This window comes from Leucoraja erinacea, chromosome 5, assembly GCF_028641065.1.
Source record: "Leucoraja erinacea ecotype New England chromosome 5, Leri_hhj_1, whole genome shotgun sequence".
NCBI classification, from domain to species: Eukaryota; Metazoa; Chordata; class Chondrichthyes; order Rajiformes; family Rajidae; genus Leucoraja; species Leucoraja erinaceus.
The window spans coordinates 64219978-64243678 of NC_073381.1; the positions used below are offsets into that span (position 1 = coordinate 64219978).

Consider the following 23701-nt stretch of genomic DNA (forward strand, 5'->3'; position numbering starts at 1 on the left):
TAATTTATTTTATCTTAATATCTTTAATTAATTTCTAATATTCTAAGGGTTGTGTTTTTGTTGGTCAGTTTCTTAACTTTAAAATTATTTATATCTGATCAGAGACCTTAAGATAGTTAGCATCAAACTGTCCCTTAAAAAAGTGACTCACATATTTATAGTTGATACTATTAAATGCTTGAAAGCACATTGGGAAAAGGGGGTTAGGATATCTGTCTTGATGCCTAATGGTTGCTTACAGCCTACACTGCTTGCTGGGATGTCTCCTGGATATAGAAGATCAGTGCAGCCAGTCTCCTGAATCCATTGCAAGAGAATGTGGATGTATACAATCAGTAGCAGTTTGTAACAGCAGACTGGAACTTTGGTTTGCCTGCAGCCAAACCATCAATCCTGATGAGAACACTGGAAGCTGCTGATGACATATGATGAAAGAATTGGTAGACTGGGCTTATATTCACTGGAATTTAGGATGAGAGGGAATCTTATAGAAACATTCTTAAATGATTAGATAGGCTAGATGCAGGGAAAATGATTCAGATGTTGGGGGAGTCCAGAACCAGGGGTCACAGTTTAAGAATAAGGGGTAGGCCATTTAGGACTGAGATGAGGAAAAACATTTTCAGCCAGAGAGTTGTGAATCTGTGGAATTCTCTGCCACAGAAGGGAGAGGCGGATGGGATTCATTGGATGGTTTCAAGAGAATTAGATTTAGCTCTTAGGGCTAAAGGAATCAAGGGATACGAGGAAAAAGCAGCAACAGGTTACTGATTTTAGATGATCAGCCATGATCATATTGAATTGTGGTGTTGGCTCGAAAGGCTGAATGGCATACCCCTGCACTTATTTTTCTATGTTTCTATGTTTTCTAAGCTGCCACCAAATGTCTTTGAATATGGAGACAGAAAGTTCAGTGTAGTTGCTCCTAACTCCACAGCAAAGGAAGACCAAGTGCCAGACAGCTCCACATTGTCCAACTCTCAAAGCACAACCTTCTCAAGGTCAACCTCACTGAGACAATGTACGGGAGGGGCAAGCCGTTAACTGCTCAACATCACATCACTGGTCCATCGGGATGTATCCAATTTCAAGGTCCATCAATGGACCTTGAGGTGCAATGGCAGCTAGAAGGGGAGGGGAACCCACCTGTAAGGTCAAGTCCCACTTCCCTGAGCAAAAACAATTAACAATGGTTTTTGGTTAAAGTTGATTCATTTATTAATTATTAAGTATAAATAGTAATAACATTTTAAGTGTTTTTGTATTTATATTATAGTCCTATGCATTACAGTTCTATCATTTTAATATTAGTACTATAAATTAATTGGACTGTACATTCTGTTGGTATTCAGTTAATACTGTTATCCTACAATCATATTAAAGCACACTAACATTTATTTCAAATTAATAATGATTTGTTGGTTACACTATTAATAATAATTATGCTTTAATTCATGCAGCATTAATGGCTCAAGTTTTTAATATCTAACATTTTTCAGTGTTATTTACATCATAAATTAGGAATCACCAGGATATAATGGTTATTATTCTTCATCCATTGCAGTTATAACCTTCCTTCAACAGTTATCTATTTCAAATTACAAAATGAGTGCAGCGACAAATATCTGAAAGAGCTTGGCTCTTTGAAGTATTATTCATTCTGTTTCTCAACAGCAAGAGCCACTTTGCGTCTTCTCAGGAGCCTCATTCTTATTTCAGTTATCTTGTTATCTTTCCCTGTGTCCTGAAGAAGTTGGACATCGACCTGCAGACGAACCTGGGAATACAGAAATACTGCTCTCAGGGATTGTTGTGCTTTTCGTGTGATGATGAGATGCTTCAGGAAAATTCTCCCATTTTGCTGCAGGACCTTCAGCAAAAACTTGTACTGTTCATATAATAATGATTTCTGCCAAAGTTACAGGAGCACTTGGGAACTTTAGCTGCAACACATCAGTTTAGTTAAGTTCAGAGATACAGCATAGAAACAGGCCCTTCGGCCCACCAAGTATGCGCTGACCAGCAATCCCAGCACACTAACACCATCCTACACACACAAGGGATAATTTACAATTTTTACCAAGCCAATTAGCCTACAAACCTGTTCATCTTTGGAGTGTGGGAGGAAACTGGAGATCCCGGAGAACACCCATACAAACTCTGGCTCTATAAGGCAGCAACTCTACCACTGTGCCACCGTGCCCCCCCTAATAGCCCTAATATCAGACCTAATAGCATCTCACACTGAATAACACAACACAAAGGGTGGGACGTTGCTAGAGTGATTAGTTCAGCACATGCCCTGCCAATTATTTTCCAGCATATCTCTTTTGCTTTGTAAATTGATGGAAGTATGAGCCAAGGGCAATGAGAAGTAGCATTGTGTGAGAGTAAAGAAGCATTGAGATTTAAGGACTGAGAAGTAAAATGTGGAAATACACAGGAAGAAAGGTAAACCAGACTGGGTGAATTCAAAGCCAAATCAGGTACAATGCAAAAAAATAAAAATAATACAACAACAAAAAAATGCAAATACTGGCATTTTGAATTTATCCAAGAGCAGATCATTAGAATAGGATTCTATAATTTAATCATTACCTGAGTAAAATAAAAGATCTGGCAGTCACTAATGGTTAAAGAGACCAGGGTTCTTCATTCAATATTTGCAGATTGCAGGACTGCCGGCATTTGGTAACTTATATCTGTGACCTAATAAACACTTCAGTGTATTCCCCAGGAGAGTAAAGATGTATTGTTCATGTTTTCATCTTGAAGCATCTGTAATGCCTATGCATCTCTATATTTTATTTAAGTGATTCCTATTCCTTGGATTAACGGCCAGTCATATCCCCAGGGTCTGTAGAAATTGGGTTCATTGTCCTTTCTTTCTTTACATTTTTGTGCAGTTCAGAAGAGCAGACTGTACAATCTTTGTTATGATTGGTGACTAAGTGAACATAAATGGTCCCAGATGTAGGATGTGGGATTTTCCCCTTGCACTATGAATGACATATCATTGAATTTCACTGCAATCTGTGAATCTTAGCTATCCCTCAAATATTCTCTCCAGAAAACATGACAGAAGGAATTAAATTGTTTGAGCTTGATAATGATGAATCACTTAGATGGGGAAATGTTTAGAAAAAAAACCCATACAGTAACCCACTAATTTCCTCCATACTTTTAAAGTAAGGTAAATGAGATGGAATTTTATTTTGAGTTTGAACTATGACTCATTTAAGTTTTGGGCACTTATTGCACTGAGTTTCTCGGAAATGTGGGCAAAGAGTCAAGGAAAATTCTCATCATTTACTCAATGACATAAAATGTAGTATTTTATCCAACTTGGCATGCAATCAAACAATGCTAGTAGCTTAGAAGGAGGCCAGTTGCCTTTAAGGTGGCTCTTGGCAAGAGGAACGGAACTACTCCCACTCTCTCTTGATTGAATTGTAAGATACAACCCACCAAATTCACGCACCATTCACACTCGTTCTATGTATTCCATTTTCACATCTACTATCTACGCACTCGGGACGATTTGGAGAGGCCAATTTGACCTACATTTCCACCTGTTTTGCAGATATGGGAGGAAACCCAGAGCACCTGGAGGAAACCATAAACGTTTAATGAGCATTGAAATATGGCATAAACTTTGAGACTGAAAACCAGCACCTGAACGGGGACTTGAACCCTGGACCCTCAGATAAAGTCTAATGCTCTACAAGTGTCCTACCCAGAATTGCTGGTTCTGGGTTCTTTCAAGTTTCAAGTTCTAGTTCCCTTTTGAAAATCTTTATCCAATTTATTTCCATCATAATGTCAGGCAAGACATTCTAAATCTACAATTTTGCTGCACGAAGGGAGTTTTTACTCTTCTCACCTTGAATTACTTTCCCAGTTATCTATAAATCTGTAGTTTAGAACTTACATCCTGGAATGATTGCAATAAATCTTACCTAAAACCTCTGCCAGACCTTCATATCTTTCTTAAAGTGTGACAATTAGCTGTGGCCCATTGTTTTGCTGTTTATCATAACTTTCTTAGCTTTTTACTCTATCTCTCGTTATGAAGTACAGTTTTCAACATCATTTTCATCATAATTTGTGCACATATACACCCTAGTTTCTCAGCTCCTGCAGGCTCTTAGGAACTGAACTCTTTAGGTTCCATCTGCTCACACTTACAACTAAATGACGTTGTGATTTTCTGTGTTAAATTTCATCTGCCACATTCCATCCATTCCACCAGTTTGTGATTTAGTTTAGTTCAATTTAATTTAGTTTATTGCTGTGTGTACCGAGGTACAGTGAAAAGCTTTTTTGATCTACAATCTTCACTATCTCACTATCCTCTTTATTGTTTACTAGATTAAGTGGGAGGCCTGGTCATATGGGAGGCCTGGTCCCCCAACGCAACCCATCCCCCAACGCAATAATCAACCACTAACCCGTTCCCCCAACATAACCAGTTCCCCCAACGCAATATTCTACCACTCGCCCATAGCCACTAACTACGCAGGCACGGCTCATTTCCCCTCATCCCCGAGCACTCCCTCCCCCTCTTCTTCATGTGTGGGAGGGGGGTGGAAAATGGGGTGTGTGGCGGGGGGGAGGAGGGTTGTGTGTGGACAGGGAAGTGTAGTAGGGTGGGGGGGGAGAGGGGGGGTATGGGGGGGGGGGGGGGGGTGGGGGGTGTGTGGGGGGGGGGGGGTGGGGGGGGGGGGGGGGGGGGGTGGGGGGGTGGGGGTGGGGGTGGGGGGGGGTGTGGGGGTGGGGGGGGGTGGGTGTGTGTGGGTGTGTGGGGGAGGGGGTGTGTGTGTGTGTGGTGTGTGTGTGTGGGAGGGGTGCGCGTGGGGGGTTTGTGGGAGAGGGTGGAGTGAGCTCAGAGAAAAGATGGGGGAAGAGCCATGGGGGAGAGAGGGCATTACGGGGGAGGGAGGAGGAGCCAGCGAGGGGGACCAGAGGGTTAGTGGCTGGAATTGACAGTGCGATGAGGACTCACAGTGGGCGCTGTTCGCTGGTAGTTCTCCTCCGCTGGGATCAGAGTCTCCGCTTTCGTTTAGCGACATCGGTGATATCTCCGACTCCGGGCTGGGTCTCCAACTCTGGGCTGGGTCTCCAACTCTGGGCTGGGTCTCCCTCGCTGGGCTGGGCTGGGTCAGGTCTCCGACGCTGGGCTGCTGCTTGAGGCGGGGCTGGGCTGCTTGGTGCTGGGTTGTTGGGGCTGGGCTGCTTGGGGCTGGGCTGCGCTGCTTTGGGTCCCTCCAAAAGTCCGGTTGGAAACCTCCACCGGCCACCCTCAGCTCCAATAAAGACGCGATGGCGCAGGATGGGGTGGACCGTCCCGGGAAGTGACAGGGGAAGATACTAATTTGCGCGACGCCAACTGGCAGAAGAGATCGATCGGCGCACAAGCGTTTTAAATATTTTTAAAATCTCTCTAACATTTACAACATTCAACCGATCGGAACAAAACTTGGTGTAATCGCAGCACAGGAGAACGGTGAGTTAACTGGTGAAAATTTGCAGCGCTATCGCAAACCGTTTATGCGCAAATAGAAAGTCCGCCAAACCGGAAGATAACAAGATCAGAGTTTTAGTTATGTATAGATTGCAAATGCAAGGTTTATGGCATTTGCAAATTTTGAAGTTATCCCCTATACATCCATATCTAAGTCATATATTAGAAAAAACTGGTCTCAGCTGCAACTCAAAGGAAGCCACTAATATGCAATCCAACAAAACTATTCATCAGGACTCTTTCTTCTTGTCAATAAGCCCGGTTCTTATGCATACTGCCATTGATCCTTATTGTTTTGATTTAAAACTTTGCTGAATAAAGGGTCTGTCCCACAAGCATGCGACTGCATGCGGCAAGCGCGACCCAACGTGGTCGCTTGAGCCGTACGGCCTCGCGGGGTCGGTCCCACTTCGATCGCTGGAGCCGTATGGTTGTGCGGAGCTGGTCCCGACATTGCGCGGGGTTCCGGAAAACTGACAGTGTTCAATAATTCCCCGCGGCAATGGCCTGCCGGCCCCCAGCCACATTGAGGCCGTACGCAGCGCCTCGACGGGCATACGCAGCGTCTTGATGCCGTACGTCACGTGCGAACTTCGCTCGAACTTCACGTCACTCACTCGACCTCCGCGCGGCCCCCGCTTCTGGTTTGGTCGCGCTTGCCGCATGCAGTCGCATGCTGGTGGGACCGGCCCTGTACGGGGATCACTCGACCTCCGCGCGACCCCCGCGCGGCCCCCGCTTCTGGTTTGGTCGCGTTTGCCGCATGCAGTTGCATGCTCGTGGGACAGGCCCTTTAGGCACGTTCAGAAGTCTGTGTTTATCACTCTGACCTCATCAATTTCCTGAACCTACCTGATCTCCTGGTTGCTAAACACTTTAATTCTTCCCATTCCCACACAGACCTTTCTGTCCTAGGTCTCCTCCATTGTCAGAGTGAGGCTAAATGCAAATTGGAGGAACAGTATCTCATATTTTGCTTGCGTGGCTAACAGCCCAGTGGTATGTATTGATTTCTCTAACTTCAGGTAGCCCCGGCATTTCCTCTCTCTCTATCCTTCCCCCACCCAAATCACACTAGCTTCCAGTTTTCACCCAACAAACAGCTAACAATGGCCTCTTTCTTTTTTCATTGTTAATTTTTTGCATATCTTTCAATCATTGTTCTTTATCTCTACATCATCGTCTATATCTCTTGTTTCCCTTATCTCTAACCAGTCTGAAGAAGGATCTTGGCCCGAAACGTCACCCATTCCTTCTCTCCATTGATGCTGCCTGTCCCGCTGAGTTACTCCAGCTTTTTGTGTCTATCTTTGGTTTAAACCAGCATCTGCAATTCTTTCCTACACATTTCGTCCCCCTGCTACTTCACTGGTATCTAAACTAGCTGGCATCAGTTGAATTTATATTTACCCATTTTCTAATAAAGAATGTTGTATTTGCAATATTCCTGTCCTCTGACACCAACCTTATAGTTAACCCTTTCTTCTGTTTTGGAACTATATTTGAACCCACATTACATGGACAAACAGTTCATTCATGGTCCTCTGTGCCAACATGTATTTAAGTCTACCCTTTGTTACAGCAATCCACAATAATCTCTCATTATAATTTTCCTTCTTTGAGTATATATCTAATTCTCTTATAAAAACTGGTCAGTGTTTTGAACATTCCATGTTGCAAATTATGTGTGCACCAATGAAACTTTTGTAAAATATACTCCTCTTTTCTGTGCTGCCTTGGTGCTTGTACCATTTTCAGTGCCCCTCTCAGGATCCCACAAATCATATTGGAGTAGAGCAGAGAGGAGTGCTTGTTGGGTACTTCCGCATAGTCCATCAGTGGATTCTTCTCCAAGAATATTGAGCAGTCATCTCCGGCTAGAGTCCAAAAAGTCACTCTCGCAGTCACCCCAAGATACATCTTGAAAGCAATCTGATAACCAAAAATACAGAAATATTAGTCTATTTTATGGCACTAGCCAAAAAATATAAATATCAAAAATGTCCTTGAGCAAAGCCCTCCTGCAATGTGCACTTTCTACTGTGGCTGGAGAGATGATGTATATACAACAGGGCTTTAGATTGCTTTGGAATTGGGACCATTGGATGGGACGCGAGACCTCTATGATCCAAATGGATGCAAGGAGTTTCCTCCTGCTGTTGGAGAACTTGACACGTGGTTGGAGATCAAAGGGTTGAAGCACAAGGGAAAATGGCTTAGTAGAAGATAGGGTTCGAGCAAAGGGGAGCTTAGGAAAGCAGAGAATGTGGAGGTTAATAGTCCATTGTAATGATCACGGATAATTAAACCAGGATGTGTCAAGAAGGGTGTGCAATCATAACAATGGACCAGCAGAAAGGGCAGGGGGAAATGTTAAAGCAAAATTAAAAGATCTTTATCTGACTGTTTTAAATATTCATCACAGCAGATGGCACAAACAGAATAAAAATGGGAATGATCAGGTAGCCTTGACATTGCAGGAACATTGCCTACAGATGACGAAGGCTGTGAGCTGAATATTCAGGGCTGTTTGACTTTTAGGAACTGTGGACAAAAAGAACTTGAAGATGGAGTAGTTCTCTTAATACAGGATGAGATCACTTCAATGGTGAGGACTTATATTGTCTCACCTTGTAAAACCCATTTGGGTGGAAATAAGAAAAAGAATAAGAAGTCACTAGTGGGAGTCAATTCAGACTTGTTACAGTAGCTTTGCTGCAGGGCAGAGTATAAATTAAGTAAAAATGGAATATTGAATAAAATATACTGTCATAGTGATGGGAAATTTTAATTATCGTATAGAGTGGACAAATCAAAATAGAGAGGATAGCATTGAAGAAGAGTTTGTAGCACGTATTCTTGATGGTTCTTTTTGCAATATGTTGAGGAACTAACAGGTTTTCTGTAATTAGACAAGATTAATTAATGATTTCATCGTAAGCGATCCCTTGGAAAGAGTGATCACAGCATACTAGAATATTCAATTCAGTTTGAGGTGAGAAACTTGTGCCTGAAACTTATGTACTAACTTCAATTTCCAATGGTAGAAGGATAGGGTAGGACTGGGAAATAGATTAAAGTGTAAGGTGATAAATTAGCAGCGGTAGACATTTAGGAAAATATTTAATACATCTCCACAAAGGTATATGACAATGAAAAAGAAAGGATTTGGGAGATTGATAACTAACTGAGGAGACTAATGTGGTACTAATAAATGGATTGGTGTTCACTGTAGAAAAACTAGAAAATACTGCAGTTTACACATAATCAAGGGACCAAAGAGAGGAAAGCACAAAATAATCACTTGGAAAAAAAAGAGGATTCAGCACATTAATGGAGCTAAAGGTTGACAAGTTCTCTAGACCTAATTGTGTGCATCCTAAGACAAAGAAAGAGGCTGCAAAGATTGTGGCTGTAATCAACCAAAAGTCTTTGGATTCTGGAGAAGATTGGAAACCATAACATCATAATTAAAGAAAGCAGGAAGTCAAAGCGCAGGAAACTAAATGCCAGATAGCCGAACATCTGCTATTGGGAAGATGCTGGAAATATTATAAGGAACAAAATAGCAGAACATTTAGAAAAGCAAATGACAGCATGGATGCATTTCAAGAAGGCATTTGATGACGTACAACATAAATGGTGTTGACAGCTGATAACAGAGCAAGATCACGGGGGCATGGTTTCAAAGTTCGGCATTGCCCTTAAAAGAAGGAATATTGTAGTGAGACCAGGCAGGTTGAGCGAAATATTCTTTATTAACGATAAGAAATGCTCGAACTGCTGCGTACCTAGTCAAGAATTAACGATTAAAGCTCCTGTCGATGCGAGGAGCACTAACTACTAGCTCTCAAAAGCCCGCGAACAAACCCCCGGTCACGTGACAATCCCGACTAATGACGAGGGTTCTGAATGTCCAGCTACAATGTCCAACCACTAGGTGCCGCTACAATATCTTTAATTAGAGGCTCATGATTCATGGAAGTCTCTCCCCAGAGGACAGTGGAGGTGGAGCCATATTCAAGTTGGAAATCCATAGATGCTTGAAGTACAAAGGATAAAAGCATTGGGGAGAGAAAAGAAGAGTGTTGTTGAGACCAAGATCCATTCACCCATTACTTTTATGACTGGCAAACTTGAAAAGCTGATTTGGCTTGATTCTGCTTCTAATGTGCTTAAAGAATTGGCTATTTGGTTTTGTAACATTTGCTGTCCATCCTCCCATCAGAGCCTGGTCTTGTGGGGAGTTCAGAAATTACCACTGGAGGGGGTGACTTTGTTCCAGCAGTAAATCAATCCCTGCATAAGGTAAGCAATGAGACGGAACATTCAAAGACAAAACATGGAGAGTCTGTGGAGCTGTGGTCCCCTCCCCGAGATTATGCAGATGTGCATCTTCTATCACTGAGGTCAATGAGATTGGTGGACCATCAGGAAGGCACTTCATATGTGTTGAGCCAGGTGGTCTCTTTTTAGTTTAATTTAGTTTATTGTCACATGTACCGAGGTACAGTGAAAAACTTTTGTTGCGTGCTAACGAGTCAGCAGAAAGACTATACAATATTACAATCAAGCCATCCACAGTTTACAGATACATGATAAAGGGATTATATTTAGTGCAAGATAAAGACCAGTAAAGTCCGATTAAAGACAGTCCAACGGTCTCTAATGAGTTAGATAGTAGCTCAGGGCCACTCACTATTTGTTGATAGGATGGTTCAGTTGCCTGATCACAGCTGAGAAGAAACTGTCCCTGAAAGTGGAGATCTGCTATTGTGGCTGTCTCTGGCTAAAATATGCAGACAATCTGATGCCAATTCACCACTGTGCAAGGGTTGGGACGAATGGGTGACTTCTGCTTCCTAACCTTAGTGGGGAAGATTATTGTCCAGGAAGGGTGGCATGCCTTTTCTCTTTTGGCATAGGATCTCTTGCATTGAACATTGACTAAATCAAGGGACTAGGGATTCCTGACTCAGCAAATCCATACCACTTGCCCAGTTGCTGGCCCCACTGACCTTGGGAGGAATGAGTACCGACTCTGCTTCTCACAAGGCCCTAAGGAATGATAGAGACCAGATACAACTCCCATTAGAATCCCAAATCAAATTTTGGGTCGAGAGTTGCAAAATTGTGATGGAATCAATAAGGTATTAGGACAACATTACTGATCTGATTTGCCAGTCAGCTAAGAAAGGAATGATATTAGCATTTCTGAACTTCCACTTGGCATTCTGCGCAATGGTCAATGTACAGGAATTGCAGCTTTATTATTAATGCAAATGTACTTTATTGACTGAAATAATACTTATGCTATTCAGAAGCAATTAATATTTAAACTGATCTATGTATAACATCAGGATTTATAACATCTTGCGTTTTTTGGATGTGCATATAAACAACAGGCCAATGTCACTGGTCAGGGGGTTCGAGGAGGGAGGACTAGAATGTGTCGTATTTGGGAAGCTCGTCCAACTTAATGGAAGCACCTGATACAGCCAAACAGAACATAAAGGCTGGTGGAACGGCAAATGCACTGTGAATAGACTGTAATGCAGGAAAGGACGAGGAGGGGATCAAAAATCAGGTTGGTTATGGTGGACTGAGAATTAGTGGGCAAAGAGTAGGGAGATCAATGTGAGGGATTGATAGGAGGTGGGGGTAGAGGCTGGAGAGAGGAGGTCAGAGTGGAAGGTCAGTGGGGTGGAGAGATTGAAGCACAGTTGTTAGGCCAGAGATATCAGTGTGAGATTGGAAGGATCATAATAGAGGGAGAAATCAGATGGGTGAAAAGGAAGAGGAAATAGTTAAGGAATATCGGAAAGATTATTAGGAAGCATGTTAGGGGAAGAGCAGAGAAGGGAAGAAGGGACAAGAATCAGGGACAAGGTGTGGGGCAGCACATAGAGATCAGACAGGCTGGGAATACCATGACAGGTAGATTAGTTTGAAGTACCAAAGAAATGGATGGGACATAGGGTAGTGCACGGGACCATGGATCACAATAGCTCACAAGCAATAGGCAATAAACAATAGACAATAGACAATAGGTGCAGGAGTAGGCCATTCGGTCCTTCAAGCCAGCACCGCCATTCACTGTGATCATGGCTGATCATCCACAATCAGTACCCCGTTCATGCCTTCTCCCCATATCCCTTGACTCCGCTATCTTTAAGAGCTCTATCTAACTCTCCCTTGAAAGCATCCAGAGAATTGGCCTCCACTGCCTTCTGAGGCAGAGAATTCCACCAATCACAACTTTCTGGGTGAAAAAGTTTTTCCTCATCTCCGTTCTAAATGGCCTACACTTAAACTGTGGCCCCTGGTTCTGCACTCCCCCAACATTCTGCCTCTAGCATGTCCAATCCCTTAATAATCATATACATTTTAATAAGATACCTTTTCATCCTTCTAAATTCCAGTGTATACAAGCCTATTCTTTCTACATATGACAGTCCAACCATCCCAGGAATTAGCCTCGTGAACCTACGCTGTATTTCTTCAATAGTAAGAATGTCCTTCCTCATATTTGGAGACCAAAACTGCACACAATACTCCAGGTGTGATCTCACCAGGGCCATGTAAAACTGCAGAAGGACCTCTTTGCTCCTATACTCAACTCCTCTTGTTATGAAGGACAACATGCCATTAGCTTTCTTCACTGCCTGCTGTACCTGCATGCTTACTTTCAGTAACTGATGTACAAGGACACCCAGATCTCGTTGTACTTCCCCTTAATAATCTGCCTGCCTGTTCTTGCCACGAAAGTGGATAACCTCACATTTATCCACATTAAACTGCATCTGCCATGCATCTTCCCACTCACCCAACCTGTCCAAGTCACCCTGCATCCTCATAGTATTCTCCTCACAGTTCACACTACCACCCAGCTTTGTGTCATCTGCAAATTTGCTAATGTTACTCTTAATCTCTTCATCTGAATCATTAATGTATATTGTAACTAGCTGTGGTACCCCACTCGTCACTGCCTGCCATTCTGAAAGGGACCCGTTAATCCCTACTCTTTGTTTCCTGTCTGCCATTTTCTATTTTCTATCCATGTCAGTACCTTGACTATTTTCTATCCATGTCAGTACCTTACCCCCAATACCATGTGTTCTAATTTTGCCCACTAATCTCCTATGTGGGACCTTATCAAAGGCTTTCTGAAAGTCCAGGTACACTACAACCACTGGCTATCCTTTGTCAATTTTCCTAGTTACATCCTCAAAAAATTCCAGAAGATTAGTTAAGCACGATTTCCCCTTCGTAAATCCATGCTGACTTGGACCGATCCTGTTACTGCTATCCAAATGTGCCGCTATTTCATCTTTTATAATTGACTCCAGCATCTTCTCCACCACATATGTCAGGCTAACTGGTTTATAATTCCCTGTTTTCTCTCTCTCTCCTTTCTTACAAAGTGGGATGACATTAGATACCCTCTAATCCACAGGAACTGATCCTGAATCTATGGAACATTGGAAAATGATTACCAATGCATCCACAATTCCTAGAGTCACCTCCTGAAGTACCCTGGGGTGCAGATCACCAGGCCCTGGGGATTTATCAGCCTTCAGTCACATCAGTCCACCCAACACCAATCCCTGCCTAATGTGAACATAGGAGCTTACCATCTACACATGGCAGTAACTTTCCCTTTAATTGCTTAAGGTTTATGAAGCCAGTCTGGGCAGGTACCTACAAATAACATCTGATTTGAGGAGGTTGTTGTGCAGGCCACACCTGCCAGCATCTTCGAGCCCAGGTCAACAAGCTGCTCCTTTTCAGAGCTTTCACGGAGGTTACTGTGCAGGTATTGCCTGCCAGCAACTCTGAGACCAGGGTGGGCCAACTGCTCCCATTCGGAGCTTTAGCGGAGGTTGATGTGCAGGTCGTGCCTGCCAGCATCTCCGAGCCCACTGTTAGAGTCTCGGAGCTCGATAGCAACGGCCACCAACCTCGCTCATTGCCGTCATTCCCCGCTGAATTTTCAGCGGCACATCTCACATCTCTTCTTGTTTCTTGGTTTGTCCATTTTCGGAAATCAAACCCGCGTTGAAACTAGAAGTACCGTTCCTGCAAAAAACCTTACCTTTACCGTTAAAGCTCTGATGGAGCATTTCCAAATACATCTGTATCTCGCGCCATGCGATGACGTATTGATGCACATGCGGGCTGGCGGGTTCTTCACGTAGTCTCGTCACGAGACTTCGAAATAAAACTTACATTAAGCTCTCAATTCTTGACATATATTGGCCATGCTTTGCTGCTTTCCTTAAAACTGAATGACCACATCAGGATTGTCTGGGCATGGGTCTGAGATTTTTAATGTCTTAACATTTCACGAGGCCCCAACCCATCCATGTCTGAGGTTAAAATGACTTCTATTAAGTGCAATAAAATGCTACCTTTGCAATGACATCTGCTGTTTCACGAAAATTACGGCATTGCGTGATGCTTGAGCGAGCAAGAAAATCTTCCACCAGCCTTGAGCCTATATTTTGTCCCCTTTAAAGAAAATGAAGAGAACAAGTATGAGATATTCCTTTGCGTGAGTAGTGGTCAAAATGTACAACTCACTCCCACAGGAAGCGATATGACATGAACAGCTTGGATACTGGAACAGTAAATGAGAGAAAATGGAAAGAAAAGCTGAGTTAAGGCAGAAAGAACTGAGAAGACATTCATGATGTACCTATCGCCTCTGTCTGTTGTATATTGACTGTAGACCTTGATGAATACTTGGCAAACCTACTAAGCAGAAGCAAACATTTCCTGTGGTTTTAATTTGAGGCAAGACCAACTCTGATGACTTGCTTCTATGCCTCTCCAATCACACTCCATTTATTTTCTGATCCCATCTCCCCCTGTACCAGCCTCAGAAAAAAAAAATGTTCTTCAAAATGTATTTGATCAGTGTTAGTGACTTCTGGAAATTTCATTTATATGTCTCTCTAATACTTCTGCCAGTCTTCCCCTAAATTACTGTGATTGACCCAACAAAAGCCTTAAGGCGTCTTTACAGCTGCCTCTGCTGCTTTAGAATTGTTTCCTTATCTGTCTCACCCATCCTCTCCTGGTGTCTTTTCAGTTGCCTCTGCTGCTTTACGCCTTTTTCCTTATCTGTATCATCCATCTTCTTCTGGTACCTAAATAAAGTGTCATTGAGATACCTCCAATCCTGGTCTTAAAATGAATGGTTTCCTCTCTGTTCACCTCCTTTTATGCCCTCTTGGAGCTCAATGTCTAAAATCTTTAGAAAGTTGCTATTTCTCAGCATTTGACATGGTTGAGCAAAATATCTTTCTTTTCTGTGTAGCGTGTTCGGAATACATTCCATTCTTATCTGTGTCTCAAAACCAGAGCATTTTCACCAATAGTTTTCTGTTCCCATTCCCAGACTGTTACCTCCTCCTAAACACTTAATGAAGTCTGATTGCCCACGTAGACTCATGGTGTAGTGGTACATCTCCACTTCTTCTTTCAATCTGCCCATAGCTTCCGTGTTTACTTGTCACTCGTCCAACACCCAATTTTGGATAATCTACAATTTCCTTCAGTTTTTAATTAGGGGAGGCCAAGTCATGCCCTTAGATGCTAATGCAAAACATGAATCTTCAATACCATCCCCAACTGTAACAGGCTGAAAATGTTTGGAACCATATTTGAGGTCACGAGCCTTCTCCAAACTAATCTGAAGAAGGCCCTGTTTTAGTCAGAAGCAAGGTCCTGACCTGAAATGTTGCCTATCTATGTTCTCCAGAAATTCTGCCTGACTTACTAATTAACTCCACCACTTTTGTGTCCTTTTTTGTAAACAAGCATCTGAAGTTCTTTGTTTCTTCAACAATAATCAGGTCATGTGAATTTCTATCCTTACATTTCCAAGAGCTAGCATATCTCTGAATGTTTATATGATGAGACATTGAGGAACAGCAAACTATATATTTTTTTGTCCTAAAAAAATCAATCTATTTGATGCCCCTCTGCTATTTTAATCAGGGTGGCTCACAATTTAACAAATTAATATAGTTATTAAAATGGTGGGGGTGAATGGGTTGGGTGCTGAGGTTGTGGAGTTACATTTAAAGTCTGCCAAGCTCACAAACCACATTCCACTAAACCTCAACACCATTGTCAAGGTCTGTTACATATATGGTTTGAATCCCCTGCAATTTGAAACCTCTCACCAGACACCACTGAGTTGTTGGCGTGTGCCATGCACAAGCAGCAACTTAAAGATTCACAGCATGAAGTTGGGAAGGGCTATGCTGAGGGAATATACCGATTATCATCAAATCACAGTTCCATTACACAATTAGTTGCTGTTCTTGGACTAAGCTGGCAGTTTCCTGCCAATATGTCTTCTTAAAATGTTAATGAATTTGCTAATTAAGTGGACAAAATTTATTCCTTTTTTTATAAGGCTTGTCTTCTTGGAGACAAATGTGAAATCCCCTTTTCTGAAGAAAATATTTCAGCTGTATATTCAAACACTGCTTAGGGAGCTTGTAACAAGGAAATTACCCTTTCTAAACCCCAGCCTTATTCTCCTCAGAGACTCAGCCAACTTTCCACTTTCGTCAACGATTGTTTTATGTTGTGCCAATTAGCCACTCAAAATACTTTGACTCGCATATCATTGCCAACAACAGAAAATAAGCTTAACTGTGGCTTTAACCCTGAAGTCTGGAACTATAATCTCCCACTTCCAGGATAATCAGTCTTGCATGTTTCCATCTAACATTATCATACAGATGTTTTATAAATGACTTACAGGAAATTTATTTCATCACAGGAAATCCTACGTAAAATGAAAAGGTTTAATTTGTGGCTTGCTTTCATCTATGAGTCACTGTAAACAAAATTATAACTATGTGTTTAAAATGCCTTAAAATGAGTCAAATAATTATTGTTGTTAAAATATTTCACTAAAAAATAAAGCATTCTCAATAATAAATTTGTTAAGCAATCAAATGATTTATTATCGAATAATAATTTTCCTTGAGCTACTCACAAACTTATTACAAAACGTCTTTGCTGGTTCTTAGAAACGTTAATGTACAGTTTGAAAGAAATATCTCATAAAACGCACGAGGAGTACTCTATCCAAGAACGTAACGTGTTATGTACTGGTAAGTGGTTAATTTAGTGGTCAGAAGTCCTGTCTAGTTGAAGCACAGCTTTGAGAAACAACAAATGGTGTTGTAGTCCGTTCTCGGACCTGCACCTCTGCCTTGCAATGGAACCATCCATAATTGACCCTACATTGCTAACAGATTATTCCATCGACAAGTTGCGTGGAAAGTAGATCCAGAGGGCACAGATGGAAATTAGTCAGAAGTAAACTTGGAACACATTTCAGGAAAAAATATCTTTACAAAATTGGAAAAAAATTCATGCTAAGATATTAGAAGCTGTGAGGATAGGACAGTGTTTGACAAACAAATTCTCAACCTACCTGCATCCTCATTTGTCTTGTGGATTGACTGGAGTGAAAACTGGATAGATCTGCATCCTCAAATATAAGAATAAATTCTATGTTCAGGATTTCCAAAACCATTAAAGCACATTCTGCTGAATCTCCCCCTCATCACTCAGGGTTCATAATGTACGCATTTTGAACTACCTGCAAGATTTAAGCTTCCCTAGACAGCCCATGGTGGGAGTTCCAGTGTGCAAATAACATCTTAAGTGTTCACAGCACAGAAGGGTCTCGACCCGTAACGTCCCGCATTCCTTCTCTCCAGAGATGCTGCCTGTCCTGCTGAGTTACTCCAGCTTATCTATACAATAAAGATAACTTAGCATGTTGAAATATTGGGTACACAGTGCTGCAGCATGCAGTTGCTGCCTCACAACTCCAAGGACTCAGATTTGATCTTAATCTTTGATGCTTTCTGTGTGGAGTTTCAATGAGGGTACATGTTTCCTCCCACATGCCACAGACGTGCTGGCCAGTAGGTTAAATTGACCACTGTATCAGAATGGAGCTGATGGGCATGTGGGTGTGAAAAGGTTACTGCTAAATTAGTAGGGGAATGCAATTGACGGGTTGCTCAGAGAGCCAGCATCGACATCTAACACAAATATGTTAATGAATATATGAGGAATTAACTTTGTGCCATGCCAAAAAAATAAGGCGCAGTTTTGAAATGTAGGAAAGTACTGCAGGTGCTAGTTTATACCGAAGATAAACACAAAGTGCTGGAGCAACTCAGCAGGTCAGGCAGCATCTCTATAGAAAAGGAACAGGTATTGTTAAGGGTCAGAACCCTTCCTCAGACTCATGTGAAATTTCGTTGCAACATGCTGTGAGAAACTTTGAGTCAAATGCTTGCTTAATTGACACCTTTGGATTTTTGATGCTCGCTAGGGAAGGAGATAACATAATTAAGCTGATGGATGCTGGAGGTATTATCCAATTCACCATACTTGACCACTGCACCCACAAACGTTTCTGTTAAGATAGGAAGACACAACAGACTGCAGATGCTGGAATCCTGAAGGTCAGTGTCGGTGGAGGGAAATGGATGGATGACGTTTTGAGGCAGAACCCTCCTGGTAAGGTATGGTGTCATAATGAAGGAGACAAAAGGATAATTGATGTTTCAGGTTGAGACTCTGCATCAGGACTGATTGGAGAAGGGAGATAATCAGTATAAAGAGATGAAGGGGAATAGAGAAATTCCTTGGCCATTCTTCTTTGACATTTAAGGAGTGCATATTTACATGGGAACTATACTGGCATCCTGGGAGAGGACTGCTCATCCGCCCAGCTTACCCTTGAGCAAAACTGCTAAATGCAGATGGCACCACTCAACCTCGGTTGCAGTGAAAGCCACTTAATGTAATATAATGTATACTGGCATCAAGCCCAGGCAATTCTTCATCTAACTTTGTAATTGAAAAATGCAGCGTGGAAACAGGCCCTTTGGCCCACCAACCATCAATCATCCATTCACACTAGTTCTATGTTATTCCACTTTTACATCCACTCCCTACACACTATTGACAACCTATAGAGGCAATTAACTAAGACTATTCAGAATCTGGGAGAAAACCAACACGGTCAGACGGAGAACATGCAAACTCTACACAAGTAAAAGTTTGAACTTGGGTATCTGGCTTGCGAGGCAGCATCTCTAGCAGCTGCATCACTGTGCCACCCAAAATCTTGCTCCAATCATTTCTGACAGCGCTATAAATATTACTCACATTTTATCGAGCTCTTTATTGATATCCTCATCATTTTCATAGTCTTTGCACAGCTGTGCTACAACAGTTCCATATGTGAGTACAAAAAGTTCAATGCCCTGAAGAGTAATGAGAGCACTTTAGGAAAGTGACATTTTGGTAGAAGCAATCGATTCATTATCTTTGTAAATGATTTAGATTGTGCCACATTTACCAGTCAATTCCTCAATACATTTTGAAACACTGAACTGTGCTGGAAATGGCCCATTGCCAGGACTTGCCGCATGGCATCTTCCCACACCCAGACTAACTTGTTATAAATGTACAGGTAGGCATTCTGTTCCAGGAGGTGTACAGAAAGTTGCTGCCTGGCTTCTGCAACTACTCGGCATCAGGCGGCATGAATCCAGCACCACTGCCCTCAGCTTGCCTTTGGTCAGCTTTGGTAAAAGGCAAATCTACAGGGGGAATATACTTTCCGTTTTCCTTATCATGTTAAGGTATTTAGAAACTGTTAATATTACTGTAAATAGTTATTAATAAGATTTTACTTTTACTATTGAAATCACGTAAACATTAAATCATTTACAAATCATCAAAAATGTTAATCTAAAGTAAAACAATTAAAAAACAAAGCAATTACTTTGTTGATTGATTAATTGAAAGATACAGCAAGGAAACAGGCCCTTTGGGCCACGGAGTCCACGCCGACCATCGATCACCCATTTACGCTTGTTCTAAATGTTCCTGCTTTCACATTCACTCCCCCTGTACTAGGGGCAATTTACAGAGGCCAATTAATCTATAAACCCGTACAATTTTCAGATATGGGAGGAAACGGGATGAAACCCATGCATCACAGGGAGACCGTACAAACTCCTCACAGAAACCACCCAAAGCCAGGATCGAACCCAGGTCTCTGGCGCTGCGAGGCAGCACCTCTACCAGCTGCTCCACTGTTGATAATATTGGCCAAATAAATATGTCACAAATTGGAGGATCTCTGCGTTTGCAGCCTGCTTGTCCTCTTTCTGTGAGAAGCTGCAAAGCCATGAGTCTTATGACTCCAGACTGTCTGGACCCTGGGAGGAAGTCAAGCACAGGGTGATGTCCAGATGTCCTCTCTATTGTTAATATGTATGAGAGTTTTGCAGAAAGAGCAGGGCTGGGTTGCAAATGCATGATCAGGATTGGTTATAGAAAGTATTGTTAATTTTGTTGCAGAGTATTTGCACTGTTATCTTGTGATTGGTTAAAGTATGGAGCCTTGCTCAAATTGTTTATGGGCCTGTCCCACTGCGGCGACCTAATTCGCGAGTTTAGAAGAGTTTGCCCTCGACTCATTCTCGCAGCATGGTCGACATGAGGTCCTAGGAAGTCTTTGTAATTCTCCTTGTAGTCCCCGAGTACTCGAGACCTCAGCTAGGTCGCGGTGTTTTTTTCAACATGCTGAAAAATGCCCGCGAGTAAAGAAAGGTTGCCATTGAAAAATCAATATTTTTTTACTCATAGGTTTAGTCGAGGTAGGTCGTAGTAGGTCATAATGCTATCGTAGGTAATCAAAGGCAAATGAAGGTAATCGAAGGTAAAGCTCGTTGAGAAAAAAAAGGTAAGTAAACCGATCGGTAATGTTAAATTCCCGCTAAACTTTATTAAAAGTCGTCTGGCTTCTTAAAAGTCTCTCCACTTCTTCCCCCCCCCCCCCCCCCCCTTCTCCCCCCCCCTCTGCTCTCTCTAAAGGACTTACCGGAACTGTGCCAGCTGTCTTTCACCTTCCTGTTCATCGCGGGTGTGAATTTCAGACAGCTCCCCCACTTTCCCTGGCTCCTGCCTTTGCGGTGTGTGTGTGTGTGTGTGTGTGTGTGTGTGTGTGTGTGTGTGTGTGTGTGTGTGTGTGTGTGTGTGTGTGTGTGTGTGTGTGTGTGTGTGTGTGTGTGTGTGTGTGTGTGTGTGTGTGTGCGTGCGCGCACGTGTATGTGATTGTGTGTTGATGGTCAATCCGGCTCATGGTTTTATTGCTGATGGTCGATCCAGCTCGAGGTTTTTCAGGCGAGTGCCATCGAGCTTAAAGGTCGCTGTTTCTTTACTTTGCTGAACTGTCTTCCAACTAGAACCTTCTGTGGAGACAATGTAATGGGGTACTTTGTGATGGGGTTAGGGAACTATCAATAAATGTATTATATTATCTTTATTTGTGATTGGCTTGTAGGCTTTCATATTGAGGACATTGGTTACTGTACATTAATAGTAAGATTAAACGAGAACTTACCAGTTTGAAGTTTGATCTTGATTTTATGAGGAGTTACGATGAGCGATTACGTGAAGAAGGGCCGTCCGTCTGCATGCGCGTCAATCTTCAAAGCAGCGGTGTTAAATCACAGATAAAAAGAAGACCTGAGAATAGTAAGATTGTGAAGAAACTAGAACTTCCATATGACCTTGATAGTATGTGGGTGGGAGCAGTGGGCACGTAATCCCTCATCGTAACTCCTCATAAAATCAAGATCAAACTTCAAACTAGTAAGTTCTCGTTTAATCTTACTATTTTACTTCGGAGTCACGTGAGTGACTACGTGAAGATTTCAAAGCTCTGTGATTTTATGCCGGTTACGAATCCAGGCGTCACACACTGAATGGATTGACCATGGATGCGTGTAATCATTAAAGCATTCAGACATTACGTAGTTAAGTAAAGACACTGATGCTTTAAATGAAAGAAAAGTTTAAAAAAATAGTTACCCCTCCCAACCTTGGGGGGAAACTAAGGGACAGAACTTAAAATGGTACGTGCAAACACCCCCAGTCCGGTTATGGGATTGTTGTAAAACCGGTGGACCGTTATTTCATTCGTCCATCCTGCAGCCACTAGAATGTCGTCAAGGGGCACGTCCATAGCTCTTGCTGCCGACGTAGATGCAGCCCTGGTGGAGTAAGATTTAACCATATAAATGTTTACTCCTGCTACCGCCATTACCTCCTTTGACCATCTGGAGATGGTTTGAGTTGACACCTTTTGGTGCGGTTTTTTATGGCTGATGAGGACCGATTGTTCTGAGCCTCTGAGGTTCTCCGTAACTCTCAGATAGTGGTGTTAGTATGTTACCACCCACACAACCGTTGGTCCTCTGGATATGCCAAGAACTGGATGTCCATCCCTGGTATTCCTGGCCTGCTCTGTTTTATCAGGTTCCTGATTACGAATGTTATGTTGTTCATATTGGTGGTCATGTGGTCCAACCGTAGTTTTTGCAGTGTCTGGACTCTTTGTCAGCATACCACCTTCAGGGTTAGTTTAGGCGGTCCCCACTGTCAAAGTAGGGTTAGTACCACGCTCACATCCCATGTGTCCGTGTACCTTGGCCTTGGAGATCTTAAATTGTAAATTCCCTTCATGAATTTTGTTGTAAAGGGGTGCGTTCCTATCGACCCGTGCCCTGCTTCTGGCTTCAGATAGGAGGAGAGTGCTCCTCTGGCACTATAGATTGCACTATAACTTTGTTTATAGTTATAGTACAGAGTTGATAGGAACTCCAAGACATCCGTTATTCGAACTGTGTTGTATTTGTTCGGACAGTCCTATGCCTTGAAATGGCCTCCTCAGAATCTGCAGACCAAGAAGTTAATACGTTCATGTAGTGGATGATTACTCCCTGTAACTGGGTTAACTAGGAGGTCCCTGCTCTTGGGTATAGCCATGACTGGCTGGACTATAATTCCCAAAATCTTTGGGGACCAGGCTTGAGTAGGCCAATCTGGCACTACCAATATGCCTGTGGCTTAGTCTTGCTTGATTTTGGTCAAGCAACGGTTTGTGAGACAAATTGCCGGAAAGCATACATAAACATTCCTCCCCAATAGAGCGAGAAAGCATCCACTGCCTTTGCTCCTGGATCCAGCTCGCAGGACACATATCTGGGTAACTGATGGTTTAGTCTAGATGCAAACGGATCAATATCTGGTATGCCAAATCGTGTAGTTATTTCGTTAAATACTGTCTGATTCAACATCCATTCTGTGTTGTTATTAAACATTTGTGATCCAGCATCTGTCACCTTGTTATAACTACCTCATAGATTTCTCAAATATTCCTCTCGATACACCAGTGCCAAATGAGGTTCGACGATCTGTCGTAAGATACATATTTTACACCACCCTTGTTAATGTATATATGCCACCGCAGTGGTGTTATCAATCTGAATTTGAACAAGCACCGGTTGCACATCGCTACAGAAAACCTTGAGTCCATATTGTGCCCCCAACAATTCTGGGTAATTGATTCCATGTGTTGGGGAATTACAGATTCCTGCTCATTCCATCTGCCCCCACAGCTCTAGACTGTGTTGGTGGCTCCCCATCCTTAGCCGCTTTTATAGGTCTGAAGAACCCCCGATGGCTTTCGAGCAGAATTTCCCTTGAGCTGTCTCACGTTCGTTATCCACCATAGTTATTCAACAACGGCCTCTGCTGGCAATCCATAGTTTGCCAATTTGGCGTGCATGGAATCTGAGTGTTCGTTCCTTTGCTTGCTGTAAATTCTGGTAATGCAAAGGCCCGTGACGTACTGCTGGGAATGCAGCTACTATTTGCCAATTACACTCGCTGTTTGCCTGATAGATGGCTAGTATTTGACTATCAGGTCATAGCAGGCTTAATTAAATATTGTTGTTTGCCCCTAGGCAAAGTCACCAACATATTTACTGTTTTTGATAGTAAATTCTAGGTAATCAATTACCCTTGTAGGTGTCAATTTTGATTTAACTGGATGGATGAGGTAACCAATTCTTTCAAACAGGGTTTTGGTTTGCTTTGACTGATGCTTCTGCCAATTCTTGGTGACTCCAAAATGAAAATGTCCTCCAAATATGCCATTACTACCTTTGTAGTCCCAGAATTGGTTTCCGTAGTTTAGTCAATAGTCTAGGAGCTGATGTCAACCCATTTGGCAGAGCTATGCCATCCAGTTAAACTTCAAATATC

General features: G+C 42.5%; 1 protein-coding gene across 2 annotated transcripts in view; it reads right to left on the reverse strand.

Annotated features, from left to right (window-relative positions):
- Positions 1–914: 914 nt before the first annotated feature.
- The window catches only part of LOC129697339 (trafficking protein particle complex subunit 3-like), a 31401-nt gene continuing 8614 nt past the window's right edge, over positions 915–23701 (reverse strand). For both annotated transcript variants that reach the window (XM_055635790.1, XM_055635789.1), the window contains 4 exons: positions 18746–18843; positions 13936–14035; positions 7274–7456; positions 915–1777 (listed from right to left, as the gene is read on the reverse strand). In XM_055635790.1, the coding sequence (XP_055491765.1) occupies positions 1652–1777; positions 7274–7456; positions 13936–14035; positions 18746–18843 (507 nt within the window). In that variant the 3' untranslated portion in view covers positions 915–1651. The remainder of the gene's footprint in view (positions 1778–7273; positions 7457–13935; positions 14036–18745; positions 18844–23701) is intronic.